Source organism: Struthio camelus, chromosome 1 (genome assembly GCF_040807025.1).
Source record: "Struthio camelus isolate bStrCam1 chromosome 1, bStrCam1.hap1, whole genome shotgun sequence".
NCBI lineage: Eukaryota > Metazoa > Chordata > Aves > Struthioniformes > Struthionidae > Struthio > Struthio camelus.
Genome location: NC_090942.1, coordinates 97083283 through 97097489, shown reverse-complemented (window position 1 = coordinate 97097489; position 14207 = coordinate 97083283). Strand labels below are relative to the sequence as shown.

The following is a 14207-nucleotide window of genomic DNA, read 5'->3' as shown; positions in this document are numbered from 1 at the left end:
CCCAATTTAAAGTGCTACACACTTTATAGTCTGTTGTATCATCAGTTCAGATAATCCAGAAACTTCACCAGAGGATCTGAGCAGTTTGCTTGCAACACATAGCAGGTAGGAGAACAAGGAGATATATTGTCATAATTGACAATAACTGATCAATAACTGATTTTAGAGACCATATTTTCAAAATGCAGATTTCACTTCTCCAAACACCACTTTCATATATGATCACTTACTCTTGTGATTGAAAGGACACAAGCATTAGGTTTCCAAAGACAGCTCACACACAGGCTAGATTTCAGAAGGTTTCATTACTGACCGTTATCCTGAACAGAATAAAATGTTAACTTTGAACATTTAGCCACTTCCTCAACTTCAACTCTACATGACTAAAATCTGTGTATCCACAGAGAGGTACATGAAGGGCTGTCCTACAGTCGCTTCAAAGTCTTTCAGCAGAACTAACTGTTTTGTCAGATTATTGTATTACTACTTAAAAACTCTTGCAAAATTTTTCTATTTTCCAGGGAATTAGCTTCTTATGGAAAAGAGTTTTTTTTTTTCCCCCTAAATATATGGGGGTAGATGCATGTGAGTGTGAGAAACAAATATTCTGTTGAAAGTTTCAATCTAGTATGTACTAGACTGAATCTAGTTTTTCATACAATTCAGTAGGTTCACTTTAACAAAAAATTTCCAGCCAGTGCTAGTCTTTGCGTATAAAATGTGACAATTACGGGCACAATGGATAATATCAAATAACAATTTTAATAATTTTCATAATTTACTCACTTGCAGAACTTAGGCATGTTCAAAGACACAGTGAGCTGAGTTTCCTCCAATGCTCCCCAACACTTTTCCCTCTACCCCCCCAATAAACTGAATAGTTGGTTATAGTACCATAGAATTTGTGGCATTTTTGCATTTCTTGGGTCTTCTCAGTACAAGGTCTTCTAGAACGTTTGTCAAAATACCAGCTTTTCTCTTCATCAAAGACCATAAAAAGTAAGAAAAATTCTCGAGTCGGTGTTTTGCTGTTGTTCGACATATTGAAGGTTCCTTTCTGACAGATCAGTATTGGCCCAATCAAACCAGAGTGAATATCTTTCTCCTAGGAAATAGTAAACCCATATTACAAGTCAGAGTGGATTTCCCAAAAGATGTCAAAATCCAAGAATTTGCATTCTTATAAAATGCTTTCTTTGAGCCTTTATTTAGCCTTTCCAAACTTTAGGAAGGACTCTGTCTCTGATTTTAGCTGACACCAGGTTTCTCCCTCACTCCGGCTCCATTTTTCCTCATTCTGAAGTCATTTACATTTGCCCTTTTGTGAACTCCCCAAACTTCTGCAATAACCACTTTGAAATAGCACGTTTAGCATTCTAGGTGAGGCTGGACAACTGATCCATACTGCAGTCTCATAGCATTCTGTTTTATTCCATAATCTATTTCTTATGCACCCCAATCTTCTCTTTTTGACAACAGCTACACGTTGAGGAAAAATCTTCACTGAGCCTGTGATGTTCAAATTCCTCTCCTAAACTAATAGGATTAATATAGAACTGCATAATCTAGATTTCCACAAACACAACATTTATTTGCTATGACGCTGCTCATTTACCTGCCTTGCTTAACTCTCTTTGATGTTCCTCACAATTGTCCCTCAACCTGAGTAACCTAAACGCTTTTGTGTCATTGGCAGGTTTTGTTAACTTCATTATTCACCATTCCTATCACCTCTCATTAATCACATATTACAGACCCTGGCTTCACGCAGAACCTTGTGGATGACCCACGTTAACACTGTACTCGCAGTTCTCCCTAGACTTGATCCATGAGTCCTGCCTCTCTCATTCTACTGCTATTTAGTTTAGTAGTCTCTTATGTGGGGACCTGTTTTGAAAACTGCAAATTTAAACACAAAGATGTTAAGTTCTTCTTTATCTGCTGTTTTAAAGATGTCTTCAAGAATTATAATTGATTATTGACCTGTGATTTTGTGTTACAGAAACTTCAAAATACCTTGATTCTCCACTCCTTTTAGTCTTCTGTTCTTGACTTTTAGTTCAAAATTAACCAGAGAAAGATGTGAAAACAATGTTCGTTCATTAACTGTCACCCTCTCAGAAAGGCAGTAAAGATGTCTTTACATCAGACTTCAAATTCTAGGCCGTCAGGAGGAAATTTGTCAACTGTGCTATACTGCTAACTGAAGGCCTGATCCAAAACCCATAGTGTTCTGCAGGTATGTAGCATGCCTTGAAAATTTAAGAGTAAAGGCCCGATTTACCATTGCTTTGTATCTTTACTCTCTCCTGCTCAATCTACCAAAGAGTTCCCTGATCTGAATTCTTCATATTAGAAGAGCTGTGAGTAGCAGCAGCTTGCGCCCTCTTTTAACTCAGTGTAAGAGATTAGATATCAGACAGGGGAATATCAGGCCCAAAAGAAAAGACAGTTATCTAAAAAAGTGTTCCGCAGCTTACATTTCCACAGCTGCACAGTCATATCAGTCCCAGCAACACTACCACCTCTACTTTGACTTCCTTACCATATTTAAATCAGAGTAGTAGACCCAGGACCGACAAGTTGCTCCTGACTGCACAGGTCCAGCTCGCCTGTTTGCATACCATACATATATATAGCTGTTATTAGGCTGAATGGCATCATCTTCCTTAAACCAAGCACTAGACTCATCATCGTAAATGCTTCCCTCAGAGGACTTTTCATAGAAGAGTCCATGAGCATGGAGGGAATACGGTCTGGACGCCAGATTCTTAAAATGAACCTAGAAAAAGAAGCAGTAGATTCTGATCAGCATATTTGGGCTATACCAAAGTCCCCAGATAATACATTCCAATGACCTCAAACCAGGGTCCCAATTTGTATAATGATTACAGGCCAGGTTGTACAAAGCAAATCTGGCAGGGATAGCCTTTGAGATCTCTGAGACTGACACTCTTTGATGCAGGCAGTTAACTAGAAGGTAGAAAGCATGAGCAGCATGAGTCCAATGCCCTGTCTGCTAGCGATCCTAGGGTCCTAGGACTTTTACTGCAGCTCTTCACTCCTGCATAGGCTTCTTTAAAGTAAACAGTGAGATGGGGAGTTTCTACCCCTTCTGCTCTTCTGTGAGGCTGTGCTAGAGAAGGGCACAAGATAACCTTATTGTAGCATCAGACTCTTGCACATATTGCTCTCAGTGAAGTCAATGCTTCTCCCTTGTCCTAGGGAAGCAGCATGAGGACAGAGCGACTATATGTTTACCTCCTCTGAGAGAATGACGTCCCCAAATTCAGATAGCCTCCTCTGTTCTCTTACTCATGTTTTTAACATAGTTCATTGTGTTCCTGTTGCACACTACTCATATTAAAGTAAACTCTGCTCCATCTAGTCCATCCCTCTGTTTTGGAAGACTGTATGGAGAATGATACTGACAGAAGGGAAAAGTCTACATTACTTTGCTTCTTAAAGGAAATACACTACTGTATCACTAGAGATACAGTTCCTCTCCATCCTTTTTGTTTTTATTAGGACTGACCAACACATTTACAGCAAGAGTTTTCAGAGGAAACTATACTTTTTGCTCAAAGACATATTTTCATCTTGGATGGAAATTTTCTAATTTCTCTTAAAGAAAAGTTCCCTTTTTCATCTAGGAAGTAGTATTTTCAATGATGTCTGGGTTTAAAAAAAAATTAAAAAAATTTTTAGTGTTAAGCTTAAGTCTGATTTTATATTAAACCAGGGTTTGATAAAAATGTGATAAGTTTGAGTTATTTGATAAACCAGTATTTAACAGTGAAAAACATAAGGAAGAAAAACAGAAGTGAATTTACTGCAGAGAGGAGAGAAAAGGGGCTTCTTACACTCCTTCAGTGAAACATATCACTGTGCTCTTATGTCCTCACTGCAATTTCTGGCCTTGAAAACGTGTTTCCTCTATAGCTTTCTTTTAATTTTTTTTTTTTTTTGGTATTTTCAAACCAGTTCTATGTCACCCTGTTAGATCTCCAAAAGATTCCTAACATACTGCACATATATCAAAACAGTGACCTACTAGTATGACATCATCCACTTCAGCCCGGATAACTGGCCCCAGGATGCCAAGGTGTTCTTCATACTCATTTTCTTCCAGAGGAGTTGTAAAGGTGCTGTCCGTATAGCTTCGAAAAATCACTTTCTTATATTTGATGCTGCCTCCATCTTGACGGGTTTTGTCATTCATTGTGCTGAAAGAAAATCCCCAATAAAAAAAACCCACAGTGGAAGCAGAAATAACAGCTCTGATTATGAAATCGGAGTACTCATACAGCAGGAACATTTTAGATAAGCACACAAATATCAGACAATTCACAATGAAAATCCTAATCTACAACGTTTAAGCAATTCTAGTGCTACAGTTGTACATTAGATCCTTGAAAAAAAGATTTGGTGAGCTGTCACTGACAAAAACTCCAACCAGTCTCTGAAAACCTATCTCAGCTCTATCTTCCTTTTATACCATTCGCCTTAATAAGCTAAATCAGAGCTTAGCTCAGCATGTAGTGGGCCTAACACCTGCACCCAACACTCTCACACATGTACCTTCTCTAGAGAGCTAACAGAAACAGATTTTACATCAGATTGTATCTGCATTTGCCAAGATAGAGCTGGTAAGAACAGATAAGCTTTTAGGTATGCAAATTGTTCTTCAGATCTGAAACAGAAGCACCAAAATTCCGCTACTCTAATAAAATATATTACTGTTCCCTCTAAACCCTGCCTCATCAATTCTGCAGAAACAGAAACTTATCCCTTCTCAGTGATCTAATACGAGGAAAGATTGTTTTCACCTTTTCTACACACTGAGATTGTGAGTATCATGGGCTCTTAATTTCAGTGGAACTAGGCACCTTCACAGCAGCTGAGGATGGACCCCACTGGGGAGGTCTAAATAAAACTCTCAGCATCAGGATTTATTTTTTAAGCACAAAGAGAAACTGTCTGAGGTTTCTGCCATTTCTGCAATTACCGCTTATATAGACTGAGATGAAACAAGAGTATACCTGGAAAATACTGGAAAAGTGAGGAAAAAAACCCCAATCAAATAAATTGGAAATCCCATTTTAAAAATAAAACATACCTAGAGCTGAATTTCCTGTAGCGAAAGCATTCCTGCTCCTATTTTTGGTGCTTGTGATAAAAACTGAAGTTGTGCCAAAACAGGCAGTTTAGGTTTTGTTCATTTCAAGGACCGCAAAGTTCAGCTTTTTGCTGAAAAATGACTAGAAATTTTACCCATTGTAGGGTTAGCAGTGATCTTAATTCATATGAATTTTGATTTTTTAGTATGGAGTCTCTCTTAAGTCACATATACTCTTTAGTGTGACATGGGGGGCAATCTTCCCTGTCAAAACATAAGAAAAATCTTCAACATTAGGATTTGTGGTTGGCGATCTAGTGAGTTTCTGATTTCTCAAGACAGTGCAAACAACAACGCAACAATTCATGCACCTTTATCTTTAAGTGTAAGGCAGTCCCCATCATCAGTGCCCTTAATCACATCTTCCACGTATTTTTTACAGCCTTGAGAGGTTGAAAAATATTATTATCCAATTTTAGAGCACAAAACTGAGACACTAGAACAACTTCTTGCTAATGCTAGAAACTGCGTCATTTCACTCTGCTTATAAGCACACCCTTTCTATATTAGGTCATTCAGTCCATTTAATTCCTGGAAAGACTTTGTACAAACAAGTCTCTATCCTATCTCTTCTTTAGCATTCAAGAACTCAAGGTGAAAGTAAAACAGCTCATTCAAGTACAGCAAAACTAACTGGAAATTCCCCTACCTACCTGTTACGGTAGGTTTTTCAACTTTTGTTTTAAAGACTGTTTCTAGTGAATCTACGAAAGGGGGCTAAGGAAAAACAGAGTTCTTACTTTTGCTGTTCTTACTTACAGTAATTTCTCCATATAACATTTCTAAGTGGTTCCCCACCTTCCAAGGAAAATCCACAGGGTTCTGTAACTGAAATGTTGCCAATCACATTGCGCATTATAGATGCTTTTAATTTTATCCGCATCTGAACCCATATTCTCCTAGCATGTATTAGGATGGTGTGCCAAACGAAAGCAAAGGATTTAGCCAAACCTTTTTTGAAATCCTGCATAGTCCCACAAAACCTCTTCAGCTGCAATGTAGTATCTCCTCTCATTCCCTTTGCTACGCAGGTAATGTCCAGCAATAGTATCTGGATTACGTTGTTCTTTGATATTCACTTTTGGGTCTGTCATGTATGGGTCTTCAAAGGTCACATAATGGTATTCATATTCATCACCTGATGTTTCCTCACTGTAAAAGTCTCCTGTAAAATATTCATAGTCCCCATTTTCATGGGGAAGTCCAATCATGATGGATGGTTTAAACTGTCGTGGGGTCAGCGTGTAGTTTGCCAACCCTTCGTGGTTGGCTCTGCTCAGATGCACTGTATGGCTGGCAGCATTGGGTGTCCCCGTTGTGTTAAAGTAACATGGTGGTGTTGTGTGGTTGGTCTCACTTGGGAACAACGTGCAGTTGAACTTCACAGTAGGCTTGGTGAGTCTGAGCGGCTTTTTACTCCTTGGGCTCAGCAAGTGAGCATTCTTCGGATATTCTTTTTTCTTCCTTCGAGTCTTGATGAAGGTTCCAAATGTACTCAAAGTATCATTCTTGTTCCTCTCCTTTCCTTTCCGAGTTGGGTGCATGTGGCTCCCTCTCTGTTTCCCTTCCATTAGATGCGAGTACTTCTTCATATGCTTCTCGCTTAGGAATACTGTACCATTTCTGCTACCATGATTTAATTTACCACTAACAGATTTATCTAAATTTGCCTCTAATCCCAGACTCTCCTTTGCAGAGACCAAATTCCATTCCTCGTTTGTCATCTTAGATGAATACTTGACAGTCCTGGGCAATGATGCTTCAAATAAGTTCTTCACTATTGCAGGGCTGGAATTAGGGCTTATATCACCTAATGGATCATCTAAAGAAGTGTCTGCCTGTTTATCTTTGGATAGGTTGAGTCCAGAGAGGCTGTGTGTGTTAGACCCGTTTCTTTCTACAGTGAGTTCCAAAGCAAGTGTGAAGTTAATTGCATGCATGGCATTTCCCATCTTAGTTTCCTCCTCTTCCAGTTCATCATCATAATCACTCGGAAGCTGGCCAGTTCCCACCATGGCTATATTGGTTGTGTTCTCCAGATGATGCATGGAATGAGGTGCATTTGTCCTGTCAGAGAATGAGACATTTTTATTTCGTACATGACTTAGAAGGGCGTTCATCTTTTGGATGGAGTAAAATTTAGTGGCCAGTGAGTTTCGCCTGTTCCTTTTATGATCAATGTTATCATTTCCTCCTCCTGTGCTTTCCTCCTGATGTTCTTCTGAAAAAAATTGACTGTCCTTTCCACCAGTGAGAAGCTCTTCGGCAATTTTCATTTGGGCTTCCCCATTGCTCAGCAAGTGTTCACCTGCAGACATATTACTATGATCTATTCCATAATTGCTTTGGCTTCTATTCTCAAATACCAAGTCAGGCTTTCCATCACTTGAGCGAGTCAAAAACACATCCCCTTCTGCTGTGACTGATGTGTGATTTGACTGGAATGTTTCAGCCGCAGTTAGGGGAAGAGGAGTGATACGACTTTCTAAGAACATGTAGGAGTTTGCAGATTCACTGCTATTTATAGATGTTAGACCTGAGCCAACGGCCATCTCAGAACTCGCAGCGTCAGTGCCAGAGTACTGTTCCCAGGCCAGTGCTGTAAGGTTTTGTGTTTCTTCATTGCCTTCTGACTTCCTTGAGCTTCGGATGGAGTAAGCAGCGGCCAGGTAGTCCTGATAATCCAAGTCCTCTTTCTCACCTTCTTCTCCTCCCTCATCTTCAACTGAGGTGGAAAGAGCATTTTTAACGGTCTTGGTGGAAGCAAAATCCATAACGTCATATGAGTAATCTTCCTCATTGTCACATTTAGCATCTCTGAATCTCAGCCTCATGCCGTAACTCATCTCTGGGGTACCCCAGGATGCTAAAAGCCAAGTACCTGCAATTAAAACAAAAATTGTTTTCCTAATATGCATTATTTATGGGAGTTAACCTTGCCCATCATGTAAACGGTCAGGGCAAATTGCTCTGTTTCTACAGCTCCTGCCACAACTGAGTGCTGATCCTCAGCTGGGATTCCTATGAGCTCCCACTATAATAAAAAATAATTAATACATATAAATAAATACATATAAGAGCTGGAGCTCTTCTCCACAGATTAAGCTGTAAATAGGACCCGAGTCCAAACATATACCATGAAAGAGAGATGGAAATGAAAGGGGAAGAAAGAAATGATATAAAGGGTCCTCTGTTTAGATCTTGATCTAAACTTGGGGTCTTTTTACTAAAAAGTTCAAATTTTGTCCATCCTTAGTGTTGTATGCATTGCCACAGAGCAAAAAGAATTCTGTCCACAACATTTTCTGAGACAATGTTCACAAACATTTGACAAACACATTGTATTTCAAAAACCCTTTGAGTGACTAAAAAGCAGGACAATCTTTAAAAGAATAATGAAGTAACTGGGATTTTGAGTCTGGATGTAAAACGTTAAGTTGCCAATCTGAGCATCTAAATGACTAGTTTTTGGAGGACTTATTAGAACCTTCAAGTTAGAACTTAAGTTCTCCATTTGAAATCAGGATCTGCAGAGAACATTATAACATCTCTTTCCCTAAGTGGCATCAGATCAAGTTCTTTGCTTGTTATAGCTTGCTTTTAGAACTAACAGAAACGACAAAATACAGAATGACAGAGTCTGAGAAAAATAGTCTTTTAATAAAAAGGTCAGATATAATTTTTCTGTTTTTATCAGACTTTAGTGACCTGCATAGCTTTCCTCATATCCAACGGCAATAACAAATTGACAAAAGAAAACAGCTTAGGTGGAAAGAACAGATCACATATCAAAACCAGGGAAAAGTACAGCTCCATTACTGGAGAAGTATCTATCAAGTTTGATGGAGTTTTAATGATTCCCTAGTCTTAAATAATAAAAAAATCCACATAACTTGTAATGCATTTTTAAATTGACAAGGTCTTGAGGCAGTGAGATCACTGAAAATAAGTCTGGAAGGCCTAAAGAATTAAACAGACAAAAGATAAACATTAATCAGTATTGCAAAATAGGATAAACACATCTAAACCCTTTAGGGTTTTAAGACCATCACCAACACTCACATACTTCAACGAGGAGGAATCTCTGCCCTTCGACAGGTAACGACATGTGCACTACATGACTTCTAGTGTCATCTTTTCAAGATCTGTTATTAATCCTATTAGATACTGAGATCACAGAATGGTGATGGAAAGGGATACTGATAGACAAGTGGTCTGATTCAGTATGGCAGACTTTACTGTTCTGAAATGACCACAAGCCTGAAGTGAAGTGTAGCCACTTTATTCAACAGCAACTACCATAATTTGACAGTTTTTGGCCCATTTTAACTAACTGATACACACATCATGCAGTAGAATTGATACTGGACCGTTCCCATTGGTAATCTTAAAATTGCCCTAAAATGACTCTGCTAACCCTAATATTAACTGTGGGGTGAAACAGATAAACTAAAAAAGCCACAGTATAGTATACAACTATGATATGAACCAAGTTTGTGTAGACAACAGAACTCCATACACATCAGTCACTTTGAGGAATGAATCAAGATTTTCTGTCACTGTGTTTATCCATAAAGCCTTCCTATTTGGATAAATCCTTATGGACTAGAAATTAAAGAAAGTCTTAGAGGGGCTGTGAAATAGACACTCTAGTCTTGCCACTTACCAACATTGTCCATTTCCACTGTGACTGATTCTCCACTCATTGGGAAAAGGTTCAACACATCCTCATATTTCCCTTGATACAGAAAAGAATGCCCAGAAAGGCGAACAGAGACAATCTCATCATGAGTGCCAACACTGGAGAAGTGCCACTGAACCACATTATCTTGGCAAAATCCAAGGATTTCACTGCTGTCAGACACATAGCCATTTATTGCTAAAAAGAAAATGAAACAAAAGTGGTCTAAATATTTTCATGCCTCACCAATTTAAAAGTTAAAGAATCAGAATTTTAAAAGTTCCTGTTCTTTGACATCAGTTCACTGAATTGGACTCACATTTGTACCATAAGAGAGACTGGCCCAGGGCTGAAACCACAAGAGCCTTGATGAAGATTCCAGCTCTGGAAATAGTATCTCTTATCAGCAGGATGCTGTGTCAAACTTAAATAACCCTTGCCTTCAGGGCCCAAAGCTAGTCTAGTTCCTGAAATATTGCAAGTCTCTATACAGTAGCGCCTGTCCTGGTTAGACAATCACTGTCCCTCTAAAGAATTCTCTATGTGCACTACATCTGAGAATGGGCAATCATTGAATGCTTAGGCTCACATGAGTTTTTATAATCTTCAGCTTGTTTTTGCACTCACTGTGCATTATGTTCGAGTTATAGAACTTGGGGTCATCCCTTTTAACACTGGCAGGGTTGCTGCAGTAGTCCTTGATGTTATCCTCTATGTACCAGCTCTTATTTTCATCAAACACAGCAAACATTGCCTGCTGCTCCCCATCTGCTTTTTTCTGAAAGACAAACAATACAGTACAGTTACATTTTATGAGCAGTGACATGTATTAAGGACCCAAATCTACTATCCATATGTAAACAACAAGCTCTACCAGAGCTGAGGTTCGTAAGATCCAGGGACTAAGTGAGAGGGACCACGGTGTCAGGACTTCAAGGTGATACTGTTATTGCTGCAACCAGCCCATGGTGGGACACTGTGCAAGCCACTAGCACGGTTGATATGCAATTGATATGCAACTGGCCTCTCTGTAAAAGTGCTGGGCTCCTGGTTTATCCTAAACATAAGCTTTCAACATTTTTTCTCTCAAGCAACGTTCAAACCTTTGCCAAGCAAGGTTTCCATGGATGAAAAAGAGAAGAATTGCTTTCCCAGAACTCCTCGAAACTGTTTGTGTTGCTCTGGATTCAGCGATGTCTGAGACTGTCAGACCTTTTTGGGTTACATCTGTTACAGAGAGGGACAAGCTCAGATCAAAATGTCTTTAGAGCGTGAGGGTATAATAGAGGCAGGAAAGTTTATTATCATCTCTAGAACCAGACTTTAAAATCAGGCTCACTTCTTGTTGAAATGCTGCTCTTACTGGGAAAATCAGAATGTGATTCCTCTACCCACTACAGACAATGAGAGAACGCTGTCTCCAGGGGAGGCAGCGTGGAACATGGCTATGGAGGCTCCTCTTGCACCTCTCCTGGGAAGCTTGCATGCTTGACTGGCTCTCTGAAATGCCTGTATACCAATGCATGCAGCATGGGGAATAAACAGGAAGAGTTAGAGATCTGTGTGCGGTCACAGGGCCATGATCTCATTGCAGTGACAGAGGCATGGTGGGATAGTTCGCATGACTGGAATGCTGTCACGGATGGCTACGTGCTTTTTAGGAAAGACAGGCCAGGAAGGCGAGGTGGTGGAGTCGCTCTTTACGTGAGGGAGCAACTAGAATGTGTGGAGCTCTGCCTGGGGGTGGATGAAGAGCAAGTTGAGAGCCTATGGGCAAGGATTAAAGGGCAGGCTAACACGGGGCGACATGGTGGTGGGGGTTTACTACAGGCCACCTGATCAGGAAGAAGTCGTCGATGAGGCCTTCTACAGGCAGCTGGAAGTAGCCTCACGATCACAGGCCCTGGTTCTCATGGGAGACTTCAACCACCCTGACACCTGCTGGGAAGACAGCACAGCCAGACACAAACAGTCCAGGAGGTTCCTGCAAAGCATTGATGATAATTTCTTGACCCAGGCGGTGGAGACGCCAACGAGGAGAGGTGCGCTGCTAGACCTTGTGCTAACAAACAAACAAGGTCTAGTTGGAGACGTGAAGGTTGGGGGCAGCCTTGGCTGCAGTGGAGTTCAGGATCCTACGAGGAGGGAGCAGGGCAATAAGTAGGATCGCGACCCTGGACTTCAGGAGAGCTAACTTTGGCCTCTCCAGGGACCTACTTAGGGGAATCTCGTGAGGTAGGGCCCTAGAAGGAAGAGGGGTCCAAGAAAGCTGGTTAATATTCAAGCGTCACCTCCTCCAGGCTCAAGATGGGTGCATCCCTCTGAGTGGGAAGTCCAGCAAAGCGGGCAGGAGACCTGCATGGATGAGCAAGGAACTGCTGGCAAAACTCCAACAGAAGAAGGAAGTCTACAGAATGGGGGAAAGGGGACGGGCCACTTGGGAGGAATACAGGGACGTTGTCAGAGTGTGCAGGGATGTGACAAGGAAGGCTAAGGCCCGTTTGGAATTAAATCTGGCAAGGGATGTCAAGGACAACAAGAAGGGGTTCTTCAACTACATCAATAGCAAAAGGAAGACTAGGGAAAACGTCGGCCCGCTGCTGAATGGGGCGGGTGCCCTGGTGACGAAGGATACGGAGAAGGCAGAGTTATTGAATGCCGCCTTTGCTTCCGTCTTCACTGCTAAGGCCAGTCCTCAGGAATTCCAGACCCTGGGGACAAGAGAGGAAGGCTGGAGAAAGGAAGACTCTCCCTTGGTGGAGGAGGATCAGGTTAGAGATCATTTGTCCAAACTTGACATCCATAAATCCATGGGCCCCGATGGGATGCATCCACGAGTGCTGAGGGAGCTGGCGGATGTTATCGCTAGGCCACTCTCCATCCTCTTGGACAGGTCCTGGAGATCAGGAGAGGTGCCTGAGGCCTGGAAGAAAGCCAATGCCACGCCAGTCTTCCAAAAGGGCGAGGAGGAGGAGCCAGGAAACTCCAGGCCTGTCAGCCTCCCCTCCATCCCTGGAAAGGTGATGGAACAGCTCCTCCTGGAGGTCCTCACTAAGCATCTGGAGGACAAGAAGGTGATCAGGAGTAGTCAGCATGGATTCACCAGAGGGAAATCATGCTTGACCGATCTGATAGCCTTCTAGGATGGAATGACTGGCTGGGTAGACGAGGGGCAGAGCAGTGGATGTTGTCTCCCTGGACTTCAGCAAGGCTTTTGACACTGTCTCCCATCACATCCTCCTAGGTAAGCTCAGGAAGTGTGGGTTAGATGAGTGGACGGTGAGGTGGATGGAGAACTGGCTGGATGGCAGAGCTCAGAGGGCTGTGGTCAGTGGTGCAGAGTCTAGTTGGAGGCCTGGAGCTAGCGGTGTCCCCCAGGGGTCAGTCCTGGGTCCAGTCTTGTTCAATGTATGCATCGATGACCTGGAGGAAGGCACAGAGTGCACCCTCGGCAAGTTTGCTGATGATACGAAACTGGGGGGAGTGGCTGACCCACCAGAAGGCTGTGCTGCCCTTCAGAGGGACCTCAACAGGCTGGAGAGATGGGCAGAGAGGAACCTCCTGAAGTTCAACAAAGGCAAGTGCAGGCTCCTGCACCTCGGGAGGAATAACCCCATGCCCCAGTGCAGGCTGGGGGTTGACCTGCTGGAAAGTAGCTCTGCCGAGAAGGACCTGGGAGTGCTGGTGGACAACAAGTTGACCATAAGCCAGCAATGTGGCCTTGTGGCCAAGAAGGCCAATGGGATCCTGGGCTGCATTAGGCAGAGTGTTGCCAGCAGGTGGAGGGAGGTCATCCTGCCCCTCTCCTCAGCCCTGGGGAGGCCTCACCTGGAGTCCTGTGTCCAATTCTGGGCTCCCCAGCACAAGAGAGACATGGCGCTACTGGAGAGAGTCCAGCGGAGGGCGACAAAGATGATGAGGGGACTGGAGCATCTCTCCTCTGAAGAAAGGCTGCGAGAGCTGGGCCTGTTCAGCCTGGAGAAGAGAAGACTGAGAGGCAATCTCATCAATGTGTACAAGTATCTGAAGGGAGGGTGTCAAGAGGATGAGGCCAGTCTCTTCTCCGTGGTGCCCAGTGACAGGACAAGAGGCAATGGGCAGAAACGGAACCACAGGAAGTTCCATCTAAACCTGAGGAAAAACTTCTTGACTGTGAGGGTGACAGCGCATTGGAACAGGTTGCCCAGAGAGGTAGTGGAGTCTCCTTCGCTGGAGATATTCAAAACCTGTCTGGATGTGACCCTGGGAAATATGCTGTAGAGGACCCTGCTTGAGCCGGGAGGTTGGACTAGATGATCTCCAGAGGTCCCTTCCAACCTAAACCTTTCTGTGAACTGTTTCTTCAAG

General features: G+C 42.3%; 1 protein-coding gene across 1 annotated transcript in view; it reads right to left on the bottom strand.

Annotated features, from left to right (window-relative positions):
• Nucleotides 1–14207, bottom strand: part of F5 (coagulation factor V) — a 38568-nt gene that overhangs the window by 9259 nt on the left and 15102 nt on the right. Inside the window, exons 11-16 of the mRNA XM_068959544.1 lie at nt 10488–10638; nt 9846–10058; nt 6131–8060; nt 4055–4226; nt 2546–2782; nt 895–1105 (exon numbers count right to left, since the gene is read on the bottom strand). Of these exons, the coding sequence (XP_068815645.1) occupies nt 895–1105; nt 2546–2782; nt 4055–4226; nt 6131–8060; nt 9846–10058; nt 10488–10638 (2914 nt within the window). The remainder of the gene's footprint in view (nt 1–894; nt 1106–2545; nt 2783–4054; nt 4227–6130; nt 8061–9845; nt 10059–10487; nt 10639–14207) is intronic.